The 21,487-nt window shown below is 36.4% G+C and overlaps 2 protein-coding genes across 3 annotated transcripts in view; one reads left to right on the top strand and one right to left on the bottom strand.

Annotated features, from left to right (window-relative positions):
* The window catches only part of LOC127811686 (probable E3 ubiquitin-protein ligase ARI7), a 33,141-nt gene extending 17,948 nt beyond the window's left edge, over positions 1-15,193 (top strand). Inside the window, exons 8-15 of one of the 2 annotated variants that reach the window (XM_052351782.1) lie at positions 6,203-6,310; positions 9,004-9,094; positions 9,217-9,306; positions 9,758-9,805; positions 10,736-10,807; positions 13,098-13,197; positions 13,290-13,416; positions 14,541-15,193. In XM_052351782.1, the coding sequence (XP_052207742.1) occupies positions 6,203-6,310; positions 9,004-9,094; positions 9,217-9,306; positions 9,758-9,805; positions 10,736-10,807; positions 13,098-13,197; positions 13,290-13,416; positions 14,541-14,808 (904 nt within the window). In that variant the 3' untranslated portion in view covers positions 14,809-15,193. The remainder of the gene's footprint in view (positions 1-6,202; positions 6,311-9,003; positions 9,095-9,216; positions 9,307-9,757; positions 9,806-10,735; positions 10,808-13,097; positions 13,198-13,289; positions 13,417-14,540) is intronic. The other variant, XM_052351783.1, reaches the window with a different exon arrangement.
* A 1,653-nt stretch (positions 15,194-16,846) lies between these two features.
* On the bottom strand, positions 16,847-20,661 carry LOC127811687 (calcium-dependent protein kinase 24). Its single transcript, XM_052351784.1, has 8 exons — positions 19,947-20,661; positions 19,434-19,557; positions 19,131-19,274; positions 18,839-18,991; positions 18,620-18,735; positions 18,342-18,509; positions 17,706-17,945; positions 16,847-17,137 (listed from the first exon to the last, which is right to left on the bottom strand). Exons 1-8 carry the CDS (start codon positions 20,475-20,477, stop codon positions 16,991-16,993), a joined length of 1,623 nt encoding a protein of 540 aa, XP_052207744.1. The 5' UTR covers positions 20,478-20,661; the 3' UTR covers positions 16,847-16,990.
* Between the last annotated feature and the right edge of the window lie 826 nt (positions 20,662-21,487).

Below are 21,487 nucleotides of genomic sequence, written 5' to 3'. Positions count from 1 at the left end.
GGAGTGCTTCCATCTTGATCCTCCATAGGTCGAAATCGTTGCTCCCATTGAACTTGTCGATATTTGATCGAGAAGCAATTGGTGCCGTTCTTGATTCCCTGAGATCGCCTTCTTCGTCTTGAGATTCTTGAATCTTTGATCAATTCCAGAGGTGATCGGGCTCTGATACCAAGTTGTTAACCTAGATCTCACCTTTAGCTATGATTTCTCAATCACTCAAGCACACCCAATGATCTCTCTAATTCGTAACATAGTAGTAAACCAGAATCAATCAAGAAAACAAGCAAGAACGACAAAAAACAACTCAATAAGATTATCCTAGTTCGGTCTCAATTAAGACCTACATCCAGATTGGCTTTGCCCTTAGCTTTCTCCACCATCTTGAATACCAATACACGATTACATGTGGCACAAAACCCAACTCTCACCTAGCCCAGAAACTTGAAAGCTATATAGAGTTGTAAAGCAGAAAGATATACCCTCCTTCTCACCGCACATACTCGCACAAGACAGTTTGTAAACCCACAACTGAAAGCCCTCTCAAAGCCTACCTCTCGGCCCCTATTTATAAGCTATAAGGGCAAGAGATAACCTCATGACCGACTGCCCAAATGGCAATTAAAACAATCTCGGTCAGCCTTTTAAAAACATCTCTTTCTAGAAGAACAAATACAAAAAATACAACATGACACTTCCCATACATTACAAGCCCTAATCTAGTACAAATGTATTTAACAGGTAGTGCATGTGTTGCAGCAAAGAAACTTGTTTTCGTGATTGATATTTTTCCCGAATAATTTTTCTTGTGAATATTCTTATTTTTGTACTTAGTTTGTATGTCATATTGGAGCAAGATTCACATTTCTTGGATGGAGATTAGAGGTTTAACTTATTGTTGCTTGGCACATAGACGTTCTGCCTTATGTTCATCCTTCTCTATTTTGCTTTTTGGATACTTATATGGTGAATTACGTGTCAACACTAGGTTGCTCCAATTGTTTTAGTTCTTTTGCTATAAATGATTCAGTTTATGTTTCTTTAAGCGGGTTAATTACACCAATAATCACTAAACTTTAAAACGTTATCCATTAATCACTGATATTTTAAATATGTTTCTACTTAGTCACTTAACTTTAAAATATTACCTGTTAGTTACTAATATTTCAAAATTGTTTCTCATCTGTCACTCGTGAACTTAAAGTTCAGTGACTAATGAGTGACCGGTGAAAAACAATTTTGAAATATTAATGACTAACAGGTAACATTTTAAAGTTCAGTGATTAAGCAATAACAGTTTTAAAATATCGGTGACTAATAGGTAACATTTCAAAATTCAGTGACCAAATAGTAACAGAATGTAAAGTTGAGTGATTATTGGTATAGTTAACCCTTCTTTAAGTAGACAGCTTTTTTCTTAGTCGAGGCTGTATTATTCACTCAATCAAGGAATGGAAAATTTCCTCAGTGGACTAAAGATGAATACACTTTATGGGACATTCAGGTTTAGCATTCACTGGCAGCTGTCAACAGTGTGAAAATACCATTTCTGTGGGCTATACTGCATGTATGTTTTCATTTTGATACAACAAAAATAAATTTAGAGGTATTAGTAGCTGGGTTTAAGAGGATTAAGGAAGAGGGTATGTTTGCTTTGGGTAGCTGTAGAACATGAAAAAGATAAATCAGTATGAATTACAAACAGGTGTGTAATTCTACAAGGATGATGCATTGTGATGGATTTGTACTTTGGAGGGAATAGGAACCACTTATTCCTTTATTTACTGATAGGCTAAAGAGTGTGCTTCTCATTTTTGTGGTTCTGTATATTAGGGGCTCTCACCCCAAGATGGATATCAGTAGTCCTGTATTCATGGCATTACTAACCTCATGCTTTACCTCTATCCCTTTCTAGGCTTGTTCTTTGTCTTTCACCTGTCTCCACACTCATAATTCTTGGATGTTATATACTACTATATAATTCATACTTGTGGCAATTTAATACACACTTGTTAGACATGGGACTGTTTTTATATCCACGCACTTCTTAAATAAATTGAGGGACAAAGGAAATGCTTTACAGGTTATGGTAGTATATTTTATTTTCTAAAGTATTTTTATTCCAAAAACTGATATTTGAGTTATCCAAGATGTCGCTAGTTTAAGTGATGAGTTTATCATTTTACTTCTATGAGAAACATAAGAGTTGGTTTCAAGTTTGTATATAGCATGTTGTCATGACCCTAGGAGCAATAGAAGGAAAAAATTGTAATAGGGATATAAATAGTTGTTAGAAGGTATTTTGCAATTTGTTAGGATTATAGTTGTACTGCACATGGGTGTATGGGTTGAGGCCAAACAGATTGTGCATGGGTGCAAGAGCGATGAGGCTATAAATAAGCCATTGTTGTAGGAAGAAATTATGTTTTGATTGATAAATGATATTCTGATTTTCCACCTCCAAATTCTCTCTCTCTCTCTCTCCCTTACTTTTTGTTCTGATTCTCCCTATTCTTCTAAATTTCCCCCTTCATTCTTCCAATTTTCCAATCCAATCATAGGTTAAACCCTAAGTACACAACAATTGGTATTAGAGCAATCGTCCTCAATTGTGATTTCATTTGATTCTAGACGTGAAGATGAGGTAGAGGCAATTATGGAAACTAGTTGTAGTCAGGCGAGTTCGAGTAGTGAAATTAACAACTCTCGGAACCTATCTAGGTCGTTGCAGGTAGGTGAGATGAGTGTGAGCCCATCGACGATCAATATAGAGGAACATTTGCGATTGGTGAGGAAGTTCGTCGAAGGTGGTGATGCGAACGGCCAGGAGGTTCACGGGTGAGTTGGACGAGGAAGTGGGAGACATGGCCATTGTCAATTGTGGTCGGTGATTAGGCAAAGCAGGTCCGATGATTTCGATTGTGATTCCGGCAACTCTTCGTGGTTAGACTCGAATTTTGAAGGTGCAATCAAATGGCTGCATCCCAGTTACTATTTTGTGAGTTAAGTGAATCAGGATAGGCAAGCGACCAGTGACGAGATTCCGGTGACTTGGGACGTTAACAGTAAGCGACCTGCAGGAAGCCACAACAAAGTTGATCGAGTATAGACCCGGGCGATTTCTGATTGATTCTTGGCAACAACAAAAACTGATTGTGCTTCTAGAAAGATTGTAGTAGAGTAGGTTGGTTTACGAAAGATTTTCAAAGGGAATTAAATTGAGTCAATTAGGTTTAGCTGGTATTCGGGTTGCACAACATATTAAGTTTATTGAAATTGAAGCATCAATTGAGGCGGAATAGGCAAATAGTAGCAGTGTTTTAGAATCAACTGGTTTTTGGGAGATTGCAGTCCAAATCGGAAGTCATCACAAAGCGAGATTATCCTCGTGACTATAACAGACCAGCTGGTTTGAATTTTTGTTCAATTTTTGGAAGGCAAAGTAGGTGAGTGACCCTTGGCCACTAATTTCAGTGTTTTGTGCTCGAGATTGAGGGACGAAGCAGTGATTTTCAGCTTGAATCCGGTAAATTGTCTCGACTGCATAAGAGTCGATCAATATAGGAGGTGGATTCAGAGTAGCCGATTGCAAATCTGTAAGTAGTACCATAAGGCAGCTGTTGTGAAGCAGAGACAGAAGGGAAGTAAAATCAGAGGCAGATTCCGTTTGAGAAGCAGATTCTTCCAACTTATCCTACTCATTTATTGGTGCTCTAGGCTGTGAGTAAAGGAAACAAGAGGTTGATTTTGGCTTTTAAATCTGGTTAACTTGTTCGAAGAAGAGCGGTATGTATAGGAACCCCTACCCCTTGGTCTTCGAAGTGTCGTGTTTGTGAGAAACTAGCCATGGGGAGCAGTGCATGCATGAGACAATGGGGGTCTCAATTGCAGCAGAAGAGTGCTACATTTTCAATGGGGTGCCCTGTTCGTGAGAAGCTAGCCATGGGGAGCAGTGCACACACAAAACAAGTGGAGTCTAAATTGTAGCCGAAGAATGTTGTATTTTTAGTCGGAGGTAGAAATCACGAGGATTTTGGCCTAAAGCATGAGACAACAACAAACAACAACATATCCAGCCTTCATCTCACTATGTGGGGTCGGCTACATGAATTCTAGATTTTCATGTATTTTTGTCTTTTGTCATATCTTCATTTAGGTCCATACATTTCATATCAAATTTTAATGTCTCTCCCAAAGTCTTCTTGGGTCTGCCTCTACCTTTTTTTTTGACTAATTGTCCCATTTCATCAACTCTTCTCATAAGAGCGTCTCTTAGTTTTTTTCTCACATGACCAAACCATCGTAGTCTAGTCTCTCTCATTTTCTTCTCGATTGGCACTACTCCTACCTTATTATGGCCTAAAGCACGAGACAGAGGAAAAGAAATTTGATAATGAGTCCAGCCGATTGGACAAGGAAACAAGAAGAGTGATATACGAATTGTGCGTGGAATGGGGTTGTGTACTACGAGAGCAGCTGTAGAAGTTTGCAAGGATGCCGATTAAGAGGTATAACGTCAACTTTCCTACTGAATTCTTCGATAAACCGAGAAAAAATGTCTCGGATGATTATCACGGAAGTTTTAACCAAGAGGAGTCCCTTAAAATGGGATAGCCTAAGGAGAGGTTTGGAGATCGGGGCTCGTCTAATGTGGTGGAAGAGTTCAACAAAATCTAGCAAGTAGGGTCACTGATGGAGTATCAATTGAGATTTGAAGAGCTGAAGGCCCTGATGCTCAATCATAACCCCTATTTGACAGAGGCCTATTTCATTTCAAGCTTCATGATTGGCTTAAACAAAGAGTTAGAGGCCAATGGTGACAGTGTTCTAGCCCAAGACACTCAAGCATACTGTTGATAGTGCTAGGCTTCATGAATTAACATTGGAAGTACTGAAGAAGAAACAAAAAGACAGAGAGATGCTGTTGGAACAGCATGGGAACAATCAGATTTGGAATTAAACATTGACTTGTATAAATCAGTTATAAAGCATGTTGGATTTGGAGCTGAGAATGGAAATGCCTATAACATGTATCCTAGGCAGGGTCAAGATTGTGATGGTCCACATGTAGTTGAAGGTGGTCTAATTGAACAATTAGGACTTGAACAATCTTATATTAGCTTTACAACAACTGATCCTAAAGCTGATGAACTTGGACAGGCATTCATCAAGGGCTTGGACCAAAATGGTGATGAAATATTAAAGGAAATTGGGGTCACAATTAGCCAATCTCCTAGACGTGCACCAGCCTACATTGAAGAAACTGTGGTGGGGAAAGTTGGTAAGGACAATAGTCAACAAATTTCAGTTGTTCACTTTGACCAACGAAGAGTGATCGATTTTGGATGTGTTCCAATTGAGGTGTACATGAGAACTACTACAAATTTTCTATGCATACAGAGAATTTTCAAAACTTCTCCATCTAAGCTGTGGAAGAGAAGGAAAAAGGCATATAGGAAGCTATGGAGGTTTGGCATTTCTTGGGGACAAGAATGTTTTAAGGTGTGGGGAATTGTCATGAATCTAGGGTAAAGGGGCAAAATTGTAATAGGGATATAAATAGTTGTAAGGTATTTTGCAATTTGTTAGGATTACAGTCGTATTGCACATGGGTGTATGGGTTGAAGCCAAATGGATTGCACATGGGTGTAGAAGCGGTGAGGCTATAAATAAGCCGCTGCTGTAGGAAGAAATTATGTTTTGATTGATAAATGATATTTTGATTTGTGATTTCCCATCTCCAAATTCTCTCTCCCTCTCTCGATCTTTCTCTCCCTCACTTTCTGTTCTTCTGATTCTCCTTATTCTTCTTCGAAATTTCCCCCTTCATTCTTGCAACTTTCCAATCCAATCATAGGTTAAACCCTAGGTATACGACACATGTAAACTCTGGATTTGAAAATGTATTGCATGTAATGACAAGGAGATTCCATTGTTGCTTTAGTCATCATCTCCTTGTTGCAGATTATGGTTTATTAGCAGTACATTTTGTAGAAAAAAGTTTCGGCTCCAACCTGTTCATTTTTGTTTCATAGTAGAAAAATCTTTATTATACTAGTACTCATTAAATTGGAGGTCGTCTTTGTTTTTATTTTTTTTTTCTTTTTCATGTTATAACAGCATGTTAATAAATTAAGAGAATTCCTGTTAATTGACATGTTAGAGGTTTTACACAATGCTAAATATTTGTTGCTATGATTATCAGGATATTAGCTAATTCCAAGCCCTGTCCAAAATGCAAGCGACCAATTGAGAAAAACCAAGGTTGTATGCACATGACATGCACACCCCCTTGCAAATATGAGTTCTGCTGGTAAGAATTTATACCTCTGTAGTAAATTGGAATCACAAGCACTTGTAGTTCTTCTGTTCTTGTTGTTTCATGATCTATAGAGTATATTTGGGAATGTTTTCTCCTTGCAAATTATTTGACGCAACGTGTAACGTGATTGTGAAGAAAACACACCAAAATAAATCCTTGAAAGAACAAACTTCAATGGCCAAAGCTTGACTTTCAAGAAGACGCAAAAACAAGACTGTTTTGCTAAGAAAACCCAAATAGGTTGCTGAAATTGTATTGAGAAAAACTTGATTACAAACTCTAGATCCTAGGCATATTTATAGTATTTGGCTAATCCAAATCCATCTAATATTTGTAAACAAAATCCAACTAAAATCCTAATAAAAATAAAATCCTAATCCAACATGATGTAGAATCCTAAATCAAGTAGAAACATGAAGTAGAATCATAAATCAAGTAGAATTTTGAAACATATGAAGTATTAAAATATCGTTCTGCCGCTACTATTATAGTGATATTGTTTCGGTGTGGTCGGGTCGGCCTTGGGTTGGGTTTTGATTGGTTACCGCATTATTCACCTCCATTTGAGAAAAAATTCGACATCAAATTTTTATCTGAGTAGGATAAATCCACATTCGACAAGTACAAAGAGAGAGATTAGGCAAATCCACAACATAAGCATTATCATTGGTCTTCTTTGTAATCTTGTAAGAACCATACTTCTTTGACTTGAAGTTGTTTTGTTTTTCTACTGGAATTTGTTCCTTCTTCAAGAATATCATGACTTCATCTTCAACCTCAAATACCTTGTGCTTCCTATGCTTGTCAGTTGTCGCCTCGTACTTCTTATTTGTGCAACATTTGCTTGACATCTTCCTAAACCGCTTGAACTTTTTTGCTAAGAGAACATGAGCAAAGACATTCCTCCCCGTCTTAGCCATATCTGCGTTGGCATGGGTCCAACCATCGTCATGTTTGTTGCCCTCTGCCTCCATTGCATTATTACTATTAGATTGAGGATGTTGAACATTCCATCTTGGGCGCTTCTCTAATTTGGTAAATCTTATCACAGGTCTTTCTCCTCTCATTAGCTTTCTTGATTTTAACTCCTCAACGGCTTCTGAATTCATTCGTAGATTTTTCTTCCCAGGAGAAGCATTCTTTTGCAACTGTTTCGAATAAAGGCTTATTCCATGACTATTAGTAGTCTCTCCATCACTTAAAATATTGATGCTTGAATCCTTCTCTGGTCTAAGCACTTGATTAGCTATAGCAGCAGCTGTTACTTCATTCTTAGTTTCATAATCTAATTTCAGATTAATATCAAAAACAGTTGCACTACCCGAGTTAACTAGCTTGGGAGATCCAACACTCCTATCCACAAAGAAACCCATGTGACCTTCTTGCTTTTGCAATCGCGAAGGTGAATATGTTCCTATTGCCTTCAATTCAACCATGCCAGAGCTTGAATAAACTGTAGAAGGATTTGCTACCATGACCTTTATCTCCTTTACAGTCACAAGCTGATTAGAAGAAACGCCACCGTCATTAGGTTGCGAAGCAATGCCAGAGCCCTTGGGACTGGAAAATACCTCAATATGAGTCAATAACCTTAGAGTTTCTGTTATGTTAGCAGTATAAATTAGACCTGAGCTTGCAAATGTTGAGGTTGCTGGGACAACATAATCTTCAAAATCAAGCTCCAAACTCATCGAAAAGCCATTTTTTAGTTTATACTAATCGTTTCCCCAATGGTTGTATTGTTGCGCATTCCTCCTAACCCCTTTACCACTAGAGTTGGCTATCATACGACCAAGATCATCCTCATCATTGCTATCATCCATCATTGGTCTTCTAGGATTCATGGCTGGTCTTCCCCGTTTAACATAGCCGACTTGATTCACGCCATTAGTCCGATTCCAATTATCCTTAACTCGTTGTAAAATGCTCAATTGGTTGCGGATTCGCTCCAATTGCTGCTCCATTGTACGAGTTATTTCCCGTTGTTTTTTGATTGCTCTCCAAACCGCAGGCAGCCCCTGATCACCGTCACGAGGCTGGTTGCTACCGTTACCTTCAAGATTGGCCATCTTATTGGTTGATGAACCGCTCTAATACCACCTGACGCAGCGTGTAACACGAGTGTGAAGAAAACATACCAAAATACACCCTTGGAAGAACAAACTTCAATGGCCGAAACTTGACTTTCAAGAAGACGCAAAAATAAGACTGTTTTGCTAAGAAAACCCAAATAGATTACTGAAATTGTATTGAGAAAAACTTGATTATAAATTCTAGATTCTAGGCATATTTATAGTATTTGGCTAATCCAAATCCATCTAATATTTGTAAATAAAATCCAACTAAAATCCTAATAAAAATAAAATCATAATCCAACGTGAAGTAGAATCCTAAATCAAGTAGAATTCTAAAAATATGAAGTATTAAAATATTGTTCTGCCGTTACTATTCCAATGATATTATTCCGGTGTGGTCGGGTCGGCTTTGGGTCGGGTCTTGATTGGTGACCGCATCATTATTCAACAAAAGCTTTAATGGTGCTGCTGCATTTACTGTTGCATTTCCTTTTCCCATGACACTTTCATTCTCAACAGCAATGGAGTATTTGTTTGTCCTAAATATAAATATATATGTCATTATCCATGACATGTAATCATTTGTGTATTCAATTATCTTACATGCAGGCTATGCCTTGGTGCATGGTCTGATCATGGTGAGAGGACAGGTGGTTTCTATGCATGTAACCGCTATGAGGCAGCTAAGCAAGAGGGAGCGGTAATGTTAATTTGTCATGTTTGTTTTATCTTTTAGATAGTAAACTGAATTATTCCTGTGACGTGTATGGTTTGATGTTTTGAATGATCAGTGAATATTTCTATGTATCTATTTTGTTTTAGTATGATGAAACTGAGAGGAGGAGGGAGATGGCTAAGAACTCCCTAGAGAGATATACTCACTACTATGAACGATGGGCAACCAATCAATCGGTACGTACAGATTTGTCTGATCTCATTCTTTTGGGCATTAAGTTAAGCTCCTTAATTTAGAGAGGATTCTGTAGGCAAAATATGCCTGAGATTAATGTTCTCTCTAGAGCCATTCTTTGGAGTGAAATGAACAATTATGATCCATGTTGCTTTCCCAGGCAGTTGGGAAAATGCTATATGGGGTTTACACAAAATGTCTTTTTTAATGGGTGCTTTCTCTGTTCGTAAGGTAATAGAGATCAATGGATTTTGTGTATTCTGGGTTGTTTTGCTGCTATTTGCTTATAAATATATATATATATGCAAATGATTTATCTGCTTTTTTTTTGGTACTCAGTGCATAAATAATCTAATCAAGCCGACCCTACAGTGGGATAAGGGCTTGGTATGTTGTCATTGTTGTTGTTTGTGCATAATCTGATGAATCTCCCTGTTTGTTATTCACTGGCAGTCAAGACAAAAGGCTCTTGCGGATTTACATCAAATGCAAACTGTATATGTAAGCATACACTGCTTTACTTTTTCTTTTTTTTTTTTTTTTTAAAGTTTAACTATGTAACTTTCTAGGTGCATACTGAGTTAAAATAATATGATGGATGAATCAGATAATATGGTCATGTTCTATCCTCTATGACCTCCTTCCGCTCTCATTGTCCTAACAATTCATTTCCCAAGGATGTTAACATGGTGTAAAATGAAATGAACTGCAGTTTCTGCTTGTGCTAGTGTGTGCACATAAAATTTTGTCATTTACTTTTTATTACTTGACAAATCTGTTCCTTTTCTGAGGTTGTAGATATGTTTCATTATAAGTTTATGTTTTTTTTTTTTTTTAATCAAAGTTCATAGAATTGAGTTGTCATTTTGTTGTTATAATGGAGAACTTTTAGCTAATATGATTGCTACTTGCTACATTCTGGAGTCTTGGCGAGCACATAGGGACAGAAAATTTTCTAGCACCAGCAACATAATTAACTTTTGATGAGTGTATACAGAAACATAGAAGACAATAAGGGAGGGGGGAAAAAGAAAAGAAAAGAGAAGATGGCTGTGAATGTTGTTTGATAAATGTTGATGGAAATGCTGCCCCTTGTTGATGGCAGTAGAAACTTGCAAAAATTCCTAGTTTTGTGATGTGATCACAGAAATTGGGAGAGAGAGGGATTGTCTCCTTTTAGATGATCTCCAATGTTATCTGGCGGCAGACGATATCCATTATTGCTAGCACCAGGATCGTCCATATTTGGAAAAATGTAGTGCATAGAGCTGATACAATATAGTATGTTACAGCTTTTGCCACTTATCAGTAGAAGAAATGATCTTTCGAGAATCTTTCTTAGGTGATCTAATTGTTTTACAATTTATTAACTTGTTTCCTTTGTTTTGTGTTTCTTTTATTATTTTTCTTTTGTATGATTTTTTTCTGCAGCTTGAGAGGATCAGTGACAAACAATCTCAACCTGAGTCACAGCTCAAATTCATTATAGAGGCCTGGCTACAGGTAAGTTCAAAATACATTTCATTGCATTCGGGTACCCACCAGAATTCCCTACTTTTATCTGTCTTCTACTATGAGGTGAGGAAATCAGAAATTCTTTTTGAACAACATAACTTTAAAGAAAGATATCTGAGGGGTGTAAAATCTTAGACAAACTTTTTGTTAATCTGTTTGATGCAATTAATTTGGGAACTAACTAGTAGAAATATAAGTGATTCAAGTAGATGCTTCTAATGGCTTGCTTATTTCATGAAGTTCTCCAATTCACTTGGCAACTGCATAATAGTATGTCTACCCATCTATGTAGGAATGAGTTTCTTTGACTGTAGGAAACTAAATATCACCTTTCCATGTATTACTGTATAGTAGTATAAACTCCTGTGAAGTGAAGTTTCTGAATCCTAACCAGTCATATGCTCTGCTGTTCATTATTCTGTAAAAATGAGAGCTTACCTTTTCTTTCTTATGTTTCTCCACTCTAAAAATTTAACATAATGAGATTTGGACTTGAGTCTATTAGGAATGTGTAGCCAAAGAAGCTTGTGGTACATGCAGCTTGCCTGTTTTTGGTGCCTTGAATTGCACATAGCTTATAGACTACTGTCTCTTTTTTCCACCTTTTCTGCCTCTCCCTTTTCCTTTTTCTTGGTCCTGGGGCCTTATTAATTGCAACCCATAACTCAGTCATGATTGGATAATTGGTTATGGAGGTTGTAAACATTTTCTTATTTATGCTCCACTGAATCTGATTAAAATTCCAAGATAGTGAAGAACTCTGTTTACATAGCTTGAGAGTGAATGTGTCTGTATGGATCTGGACTTCCTATATGAATAATTTTGTTTCAAGTTTGCCTTCTTTTTGGTGGTTTGATTTGTTTATTTTTATGTATAAAAGAAGAATGAATTCCTATTTGGAAAAGTTTATTTGTCTTTCTTTGGGGGCTGCGCCATTGCCTAGAGAATAGAAAATACATGAAAGGAAATGTTGACACCATTTCTTCTGATTGGTGTGCTAAACGAACACTTGCCCTGATATGCATGCATATTAGTTTGTTAAGATTTAGGAGCGGATACTGTAGCAGTGTTTGTGATAGTGGATAAAATAATTCTTGTTAAAATTTATACTAGAAAGAACCATGATTAACATAATTAATGTCCTCACTTCTCAAATTTGATTGGATGAACATATTAAGAGGATGTCTTGGGAGAGTATAAATAAATCTATGTGAGGAATACCCGGAGGAGAACAAGTATTTGTAGAGGGATTTTAATGGCCCTGTAGGAAGAGATAGTAGAGGATATGAGATGGTAATTATGGGCAACAATTTGGGGCTATGAATTATGTGGACAAGGCTTCCTAGATTACTGACCTATGATATTACTTTGAAAATGAGGTGTGGACATTTATTAATTGTAAGAATGGATAGAATATAAGTTGAACCATACCTGTTAACTAAAAGAGTATGTAAGGATGTAAACACAGTAAGTGTAAGGATAAGAGCTTGGCTTTGTGAAATAAGTGAACTTGAACTTGTTTCAACCTAGTTATAAAAAGATAGATAATGAAAAGGAAAGATGTTTAAAACAATAGAGGAAGGTGGTGACTGGTGAAATTAGGCTATTCAAAGCTACGATATTGCAAGAAATATGAACCTTAGAAGATGAGACTAATGTGTCAAAAGGATAATTGAATGTCCATATCCGTATCCTTTAGCAGGCCGGGTTTCCTGCTTCCTATTCCCACTGTGAAATAGGTGTCATTTCGCCACTACTCCAAGAGGGCACGTGAATGCAGTTTGTGATGTTTGATTTGGTGCTAAATACTGATGGTCTGGGGCCTCGCTATGTATTAGGATATGGTGCTGCACAAGCATCCAGTGGACTAGTAGGTGTCGGGGAATCTAGCAATTGTGGATTGACCTATCCATGCTGGCATGGAATATAAACCAAATAATTGACAACCTGTACTTTTACTCATTTATTGCATATTTATGCATGTAATTGTCAAAGCTCAGTGTTGACTGCAGATTTTTGTCTAGTTTTGTGTAGAGGAAATGCATTTTCTTTTTGTTAAGTCTTGAAGTGAAGTTCTCTTTAGGGTTTAGGGTTTATAGAATTAAAGGCTTGGAGTTCATGATCTGCCATATGCTAATTTTTTTTAATACTTAATTTTTGCTGTATAGAAGACATAAGGGTGTCAAGAGTGTGATTTTACATCAGTTATTTTATTTATTTATTTTTTGATCTTGTAAAATTGTTAACCAAGATGTTTGACAATGTGTCATGTCTGCAGATAGTTGAATGTAGGCGAGTCCTAAAATGGACCTATGCCTATGGGTATTACCTGCCTGAGCATGAACATGCTAAGAGACAATTTTTTGAGTATTTGCAAGGTTTGTGGTTCTGTCAAAAACTTCTATTAAATGTGACTTTGAGATTAGTTCTAGTATTCCTGTGAGTTGTAGTGAATGCGATATGCCTGCAGGTGAGGCTGAGGCTGGCTTAGAAAGGCTTCATCAGTGTGCTGAGAAGGACCTGCAAGGCTATCTTAATGCTGAGGGCCCTTCAAATGATTTTAATGATTTCCGCACGAAGCTGGCTGGACTCACTAGGTAATTTTGTCTAATAGTAGTAGCTGTAATGGTCTTTCACAAAAGAAGTTCTTGTTCTAGTAATTTGATAACTTATTCTTCTATTTTTATTTTTTTAAATGTGAGACAAATTCATATCTTGCAACAGCATTATAATTTTTTGAAAGGGTGTTGAGATAACTAGGCGAAGAGGGAATTGCTATATGCATCAAGTGTTTGGAAAGAACTTATTAGCTTCCTTTCTGCACGACATGTTTCAGACTTGAGAATATCGCATATAATTGGGGGTTGTTAGAACCTTCGATTTACTGCCTCTTTTATTATCTTTTGAATGCTTGTCCTGTGGTGTCTTTCATTGACCAATGAAGGCAGCGACCTTGATTTCTCCTAAAGATCCACCAGTAATATGCCATGTTATCCATGCCCACTGTCTAAACTAATAAAACCTGTATCTTTATTGATGTAAAGGAATATAGGTCTGGATAATTTTTGGTTTTAAATATTGCAGATGGTGTCACCCATCTCGGTCATGCAAATGGTCTAGTATGTGTCTTCCCTCAGCTGCATGTATCTATACTTGCATTATTTATTCTTCCATGGCTTGGTGATTGGATTTTGTCATGGATTCACTTGGAAATTGTGATGTATTGGTAATGTTGCTGTTCTTCTAGAATGATGGATGATATGTCCTTGTTTACTTAATTCAATTGCTATATTTTATGATTGCTGTCCTTCTACAACAAATGATAACAGTATCGAATTCTTTTACCAGTATTATTAGATGCTGTTGTTTCCAAAACTGGAGAATCCAACTTAGAACAGACACCGCATGTAGGATACCTTTTATATTCATTTTCTTTTCTGCTGAAAAATTATTCCATAGCATGTTACTTACCTCGGTAATAAGTATTGATTTGCTTAGTGTTGATTATCTGACCTAACAATTGCAATAGTGTTAGTCAAAGTTACTTTTGAGGCTTAGAAACAATTGCAGTTTGCGAAGTTTTAAGTTATCGTTTTGAATTTTGATTACCTGGCATTCTTTTCTGATGAAAGATCATTGCTCTAACCTCCTTCGCCTGTAAATAAATATACAAACGAACTTATCCTGGTTTTACTATTTTTTTTCCCTACTAATGCAACAGTGTCACTCGCAATTACTTCGAGAACTTGGTTAGAGCATTAGAGAATGGTCTGTCAGATGTGGATTCCCAGGGGGCTTGCAGCAAGGCAGCAAGCTCAAAAAATGGAGTGACTAGCAAGGGTAAAGGTGGGCGAAGCAAAGGAGCTTGCAGAACTACTAGTGGATCAAGTAAGAATTTGGATGATTCAGGGGGTTGGTCTTGCGACCAGTGCACCTATTTGAACGTCAGATCGGCTATAACATGTGCAATGTGCCACCAACGCCGATGAAATACAAGGTTGGCTGCCTTTGAGCTTGTGGTTCTCAGTTTGCAGATTTGCCTCTGGGAGCACAGGGGGGAGCACTAGGGGATTCCTTCCTGGGCAGGAAATACTTTGGCTGATCATTTTGGCTTGAGTTCTAAAAAGCAGCATGGAATGAAGAAGAAGAAGATTAAATGAGAAGAGAAATGAGGAACAATCAATCTATGATGTGTTTGGCGTTTGTTTTGGTGGAGTAGTAGTATCATCAGATCATTCAGTGTATATAGTTTAAATTAATCAATCAAGTCACTGGTCAATGCTTAGAACCTTTGCATCGTGACTTGAATATATATGCTAAGAAGATGAATGATGATGGCCGGAGGCAATGGCAAGTCTTACTCATTTGTGTTTCTCTGGTGAGACTCCTTTTGAAAGGTTGAATATATAGGCTATATACATATATATATATATATATATTGCTATGTCAACATATTGGAGTTTTATGGAGATATTAAGATCAGACAGCAGAAGATTTATAAGAAAATGCAACATTTAAAATTGTTAATTAAGATTAAATGATGATTATTTTAAAAATTATTAGAATATTTTTATGCGGTATGTTATGATTATCATATGAAAAATAAAATATTTTAACTTTTTTTGTGATGGTTTGATGTTAATCATTATTCATAATACAACTAAATTTTAACTAAAAAATAGCTATTTAGTTTTAAAAATAATTGTCATATAATATATTTTCAAAAATAAAAAAAAATCCAATTGATCATTATTTTAAAAGTCTGAAAAACAAAAAATTTAAATACTAGACGACATATCATTGTTTATTTAATTTATATAAAAAGTTCTAAAAATTACTTTTAATACTAAAAATGATTTGTGGATCATATTTCTGTTAAGAATTGTGTATTTCTTCATTTTTTTCTATAGTTTTGAAATTTCTTATTAAAATAATTATTCAAAAATTTAATTCTATATTCATGTGATTTAACCATGTGCCGCATAGGTACATGCATACATATCTAGTCTAGTAAATATCAATTAACTGTTGTGACTAAATATAATAGGTTGGACCTACAGGCGATTGAAAGAGTAAATCACTAAATTTTAGTGTGATTTTTATTTTAATCACTAAATTTTAATTTTTTTTAATATGATCATAGAAATTTAAAAAATTTTACATATATAAAATTTATGCAATAATAACTATAATAATTAATCAGAACATGTCACCTGTCTATATATAATAATATTATATTAAAATATTATTACATAATATTTTTATTATTTATCACATTAACACCACATCACCTATTTCAACTATAAAATGGCTAAAAAATCTTTTATGTGATAACATTGTAAAACTTTTTAATGGCTAAAAAATCTTATATGTGATAACATTACAAAACTTTTTAAAATTCTATGATCACATTAAAAAGAATTAAAATTTAGTAATCAAAATAAAAAATACACTAAAATTTAATAATTTTTTATGTAATTTACCCACGATTGAAATGCATAATGGAAGGAAGATCAAAGAGGTTTACCTCTGTAAAAACAACTTTTCTCTCTGTGGTGATGCATAAGTACTGCTTTAATGCTATGTCACATCATGTCTTTAGAATAAACATATTGGAGTTTAGTGAAAATATTAAGATTATAAAATTATATATAGTAAAAGAAAATGCAACTTTTTATATGAATTTGAAACTTTTCACTCTCAACATCTACAATTATTTATTTATCACATAAAGTAATAAATACTGTACTGGGCATTGAGAGACAGATAATAATGAACATTATAGCTGTGAAAATTGCCTGTAAACAAATTAACTAATCAACAACAACATCCACAACAAAGATCGATTAAAAAAAAAAAAAAAAACTGCAGTGATTGAGGAGGAGGATGTGTATGAAATGAAGTATGAACATGAACTGGAAAAAGAAGTTTTCACATATTTACTTTACACCAAAAATGCTGTGTCATTGTTGTAAATAACCCTTATAATCAACCTATTCTTTTCTTTTCTTTCATCATCTCCAGACCATAGGAGAAGTCAAATAAATACGGCACAATGTTTAATTGTGCAGATATACATTGACTACAGCAAAGGAGAGATCAATCTATAAAGGAAGCTTCTTATATTATATTATATCATCGAATTAATGATGCAAGCTTTTTTGGGGGGTATTATTCTTTCGTTGCACAAGACTTATCTTTGAACAATCTCTGGCTAAGTGCATTTAGCAATGCTCTGGAGTACTGGCGAGACGCCATTTTCCACTCCACCCCGGTTGTCATCATGGCCTCAAACTCTTGATAACTGATGCGACCATCCTGTCATCACACTCATCAACACAACGGAGAAAGTTATTTAACCTAACAAAGGGTAGTGTTTACCATGATTAGTTAGATTAAGGTTTGGGAGTGCGTCATGACTCCCATAAACTTATATTAATAGTTTATTAAAAAGGTTTTATATATTTTGTTTACTCCCATAAACTAACTTAATAATCAATCATCTTCAATTAGTTATAAATAATATTAAAGTCAATCTAGAACTAATATTGAGTAGATGCCAGTCATGAAACTGTCCGAAACTAGTTTCTATTAGATTGATATATGGATTTTTAATTTGGCAAAAAACATTAAAAATTAAAATGAGAGTTCTGTCATAATTCACTCCTATATTGGCAATCTATCAGAAAAGTCTTAATTAAACATCTTAAAAAGTATCATAAACCTAATAGTAATCAGTCATCTTCAGTGTCCATCTAAAAAAATAGTCATACTTAGCTAGCATTTTTTAGTAAAAACACAAAATCAATATCATAATATTACCTTGTCTAAGTCAATATCATATCATATCATATGTGATAGCATTTTTTATATTAGATAATGTTACCTTGTCTAAGTCAATATCATATATGATGTCTTTGATGACTTGGTCACCGTTGGAGCCCATGTTTATGTCCTCCGATAAACCATCTTTCAGCTCGTCAAACTCAATGTACCCACTTCCATCCTTGTCGAAGTGGCAGAAAGCTTGGCGGAGCTGCGCGTCGTCGCTGCTCATTCTTTTAAGGTGTACAGACATTGTCATGAACTCCTCGTAGTTGAGCATTCCATTCCCATCAACATCAGCCTTTCAATGCATAAGAAAGATCGATGATCTTTTGTTACACAACATACATTTGTAAGAAAAAGAAATTCATTGACTCAATATTATATGGTGAAGAAGTCATACGTATCAACCGAAAACTATGCTATTGTGGCTGATGTTTCAAGTTTCAAGTTTCAGAATCATTTCACGGATGCAATCCTCTATATTACAGGATTCACAATCCTACATATACTTTTAAATGGCCCACTGAATATTGTTGGTTCACATTTTTAAATGCCAACGTGCCATGTCTTGATGGATACAGTATGTCAAAGCTCAAGAATAATCCAAGCATATACAACTAAGAAGCCATTGAAAATGTAAAAAAGAGAGTTGGAAGACAGGCTAGAAAAGGAAATGTAGAAGGATAAAACTCACAGCTTCCAATAACATCTGCACATCAGGGTCGGCAATCTGTTGGCCAATCATGTTGAGGCCAGTCTTGAGCTCTTCAAATGTCAAGTTTCCATTCTTATCAGTGTCCATCATAAGGAACATCTGCTTGATCCCTGCTACTTGCTCATGTGGCAAGTTGTCGGCTACTACCTACAAAAACAAATAATATATTCCTTATACATATTGACAGCTTTTTATGCTCAGAATTTCCAAGAATCCAACACTAAGACGATGATAAAAAGGGTGATTCAATTACTTACTCTGAGGACTCTCTTCTTGAATTTGTTCATCAATGAGAACTGCTTAATTCTTGCTCGGACATTTTCTCCTAGAGGGACATTAGAGACTTGATGTGCATTATGAATCCACCGATGTTCTACATATAGAACACACGAGATATTCAGACCACGACCAATGTTTAATTGATATTCACGTCTGGAAACAGAGAATTATTGCAGCGAACTAACTGAAGTACATACCAAGGACTTGTTCAACAGTAAACCGGCTGTAAGGGTTTGGGTCAAGCATACCACGCACAAGTTCCTTAGCATCTTCAGAAACTTTCGGCCATGGATCTCTAGTAAAGTCTATTTCACACCGAACTATTGCCTGTGCAATTCCTTCTTCAGTTTCTGTGCCAATTAGAAAAACCGTCTGCAAGGTTAGACCCCTGTGATAAAGTGAAGAAAATGATTTGATTTGGGTGGAAGTAATATGTTTTCAGTAGAAGTTGATCAAAGGAGATCAATAGAATTGATGAAGATGAAATACCTGCCCAAAAGGGAGGAACTCCACATAATAAGATGTAAAGAATAACACCTGCACTCCATACATCTACATCTGCACTATAATTTCGCCGAAGCACTTCGGGAGCCATATAGTAAGGGCTTCCAACAATTTCACTGAACCGCTGACCTAACACCATGCATGTTTTGAATTATTACAGTTCAGATAAGGCTTGAAGCTAATCAAATAATTAATGCCCCAAGTAGAAGCAATTTACAAGCAGTACTTTAGTGGGATATCAGTGTAGCCAAGCCACTCAATTAACTTTTGGAATTGAAGCATATATACCAGGCTCAAAGAATATGGAGAGTCCAAAATCAATAGCCTTCAATGGGGAATCCTCACTGGAGTTTGCATATAGGAAATTTTCGGGTTTTAGGTCTCTATGTATTACTCCGTTTTTGTGGCACTCCTGCAACATAAACAACTTCCATTAACCAAAATACTGCATAAAAAGAAAGGCAATAGCTATAATTGATCCGGATACCATTAAACAAACGAGAATCTTTCTCTTAACATCATTGAATGTTGAATATTGCATGCCATCTCCGGACCATAACATGAAAGCATTAGCACAATACTAAAGCAGTCTCATCATTCTATAGTTAAAATATACTTTCGTCACCATTATTATTCTCTTAAGTTACTTATAGATCTCTATAGTTCATTCTATAATTTCAAGGCCAAAAACCACTTAATGACCCTATAAATCCAGATAATGAACTTTGTCACCTTCTGAAATCAAGTCAGATAATAGAACGGCCGGAGAGGAGGAGAAATTAGGAAAGTGCTGAAAATGACCTTGATGACCTCGAGAATGGTCTTGGTGACGGTTGCAGCACCTCTCTCGGTATAATGCCCTCTGGCCACGATCCTATCGAAGAGCTCGCCGCCCTCGCAGAGCTCCATGACAAGATAAACCGCCTCTTTATCCTCATAAACCTCCTTGAACTTGACGATATTCGGATGCGACGGCAAATGCCGCATGATCTCCACCTCCCTCTTCACATCCTCGACGTCGATCTCCGACTTGAGCTTGCTCTTCGATATCATCTTGCAGGCGACCTTCTCGCCGCTGACCTTGTCGTGGCACTGGTACGTGATCCCGAACTCTCCCCGCCCTAGCTCCTTCCCGAACACATATCTCCGGAAAATGTCGTCCCCGCAGGGGTCTTTCAGCACGGTGACGATGCGTGTATTGGGAGAACGATTCCGGCTCCGAGATAGGGCTTTATGGATGGCCCCGCAGGAGCTTCGATCTTCCGGGAGGGCTTTCCTGATGTTTCTGGTTCTCTTCAGCAAAGCTCCGTGCATGGAGACGCAGGCCCCCATGGTGTTATTGGATTTGGAATTATCAGGCGCGTAAACCTCCCATTGAAAGACAAAGATCAAACCATCAAATGCCCATTCATATAGGAGACGCAGACGCAGACGCAGAGAGAGAGAGAGAGAGAGAGAGATTGAAACCTATATTTGGGGAAGAGCGATTGGTAGAAGACGAAGCCTCAAATGGAGGATCGCCTTCTCCATTGTCCCGCCTTTTTTTTAGTTCTCTCCTCCTATTATTATTATTTGTAAAAGGAAACATCTACATCTACGTTCATTCAAATTTTAACTCCAACACGACACATTATTATTGCCATTATTTTAACATTTGAAAATGATTTTTTATCATAAAAAATAATTTAAGCCTTGCAAATCATTCGTCACATTTTTATCAAAAATTAAGAGACGTAAAAATAGTGAAATCTAATTCAAGAGAAAATTATTATCTTCTCCGTATCGAGTTTATCCGATGCGAACATATAAAAAAGGTGTCCACATGGGCAGCCCAGTTGGTCAAGAAGGGGGCACAAAGTGCCTTTCGTGGTGAATCTTAGAACAAGACCAATGATCGAGTCTCGCAAGCGATAGTGTGGGGTACCTCTCTACAAAGTGAGAGAGGGTTTCTTGTGCGCGATGAGCTCGGGTCTACCCACTGCGTCCGGCTGGGTCACCATGATTAATCTCCTCCCACATTCTGTTGGACCGAGTGTGGGGGCGCTCAGAGTAAAAGATTCCACCTTTTGGACCAACATATAAAAAAGGTAAGTCCTATATTCTCTTTTAATTTTATTCACATCAACATAATAATTTTGAAGTTCAAGATTAGAAGAAAATATTGATGGTTGACCGACCAAAAGGACCATTCTGCCATTATGTTGACCCATTTGGTCGATCAAAGTGGTAATAACACAAGAAAGGAAGTCTGTTTCGTCGATCAAACACCGATTTGGACTTTGTGATTTTTTCAGCCAATCGTATCATATGGGTCTCCTATTTTTCGGGAAAAAAAAATATTA

This window comes from Diospyros lotus, chromosome 10 (assembly GCF_014633365.1).
Source record: "Diospyros lotus cultivar Yz01 chromosome 10, ASM1463336v1, whole genome shotgun sequence".
NCBI lineage: Eukaryota > Viridiplantae > Streptophyta > Magnoliopsida > Ericales > Ebenaceae > Diospyros > Diospyros lotus.
The sequence above is the reverse complement of the archived record's forward strand: the minus strand, read 5'-3'. Positions and strand labels throughout refer to the sequence as shown.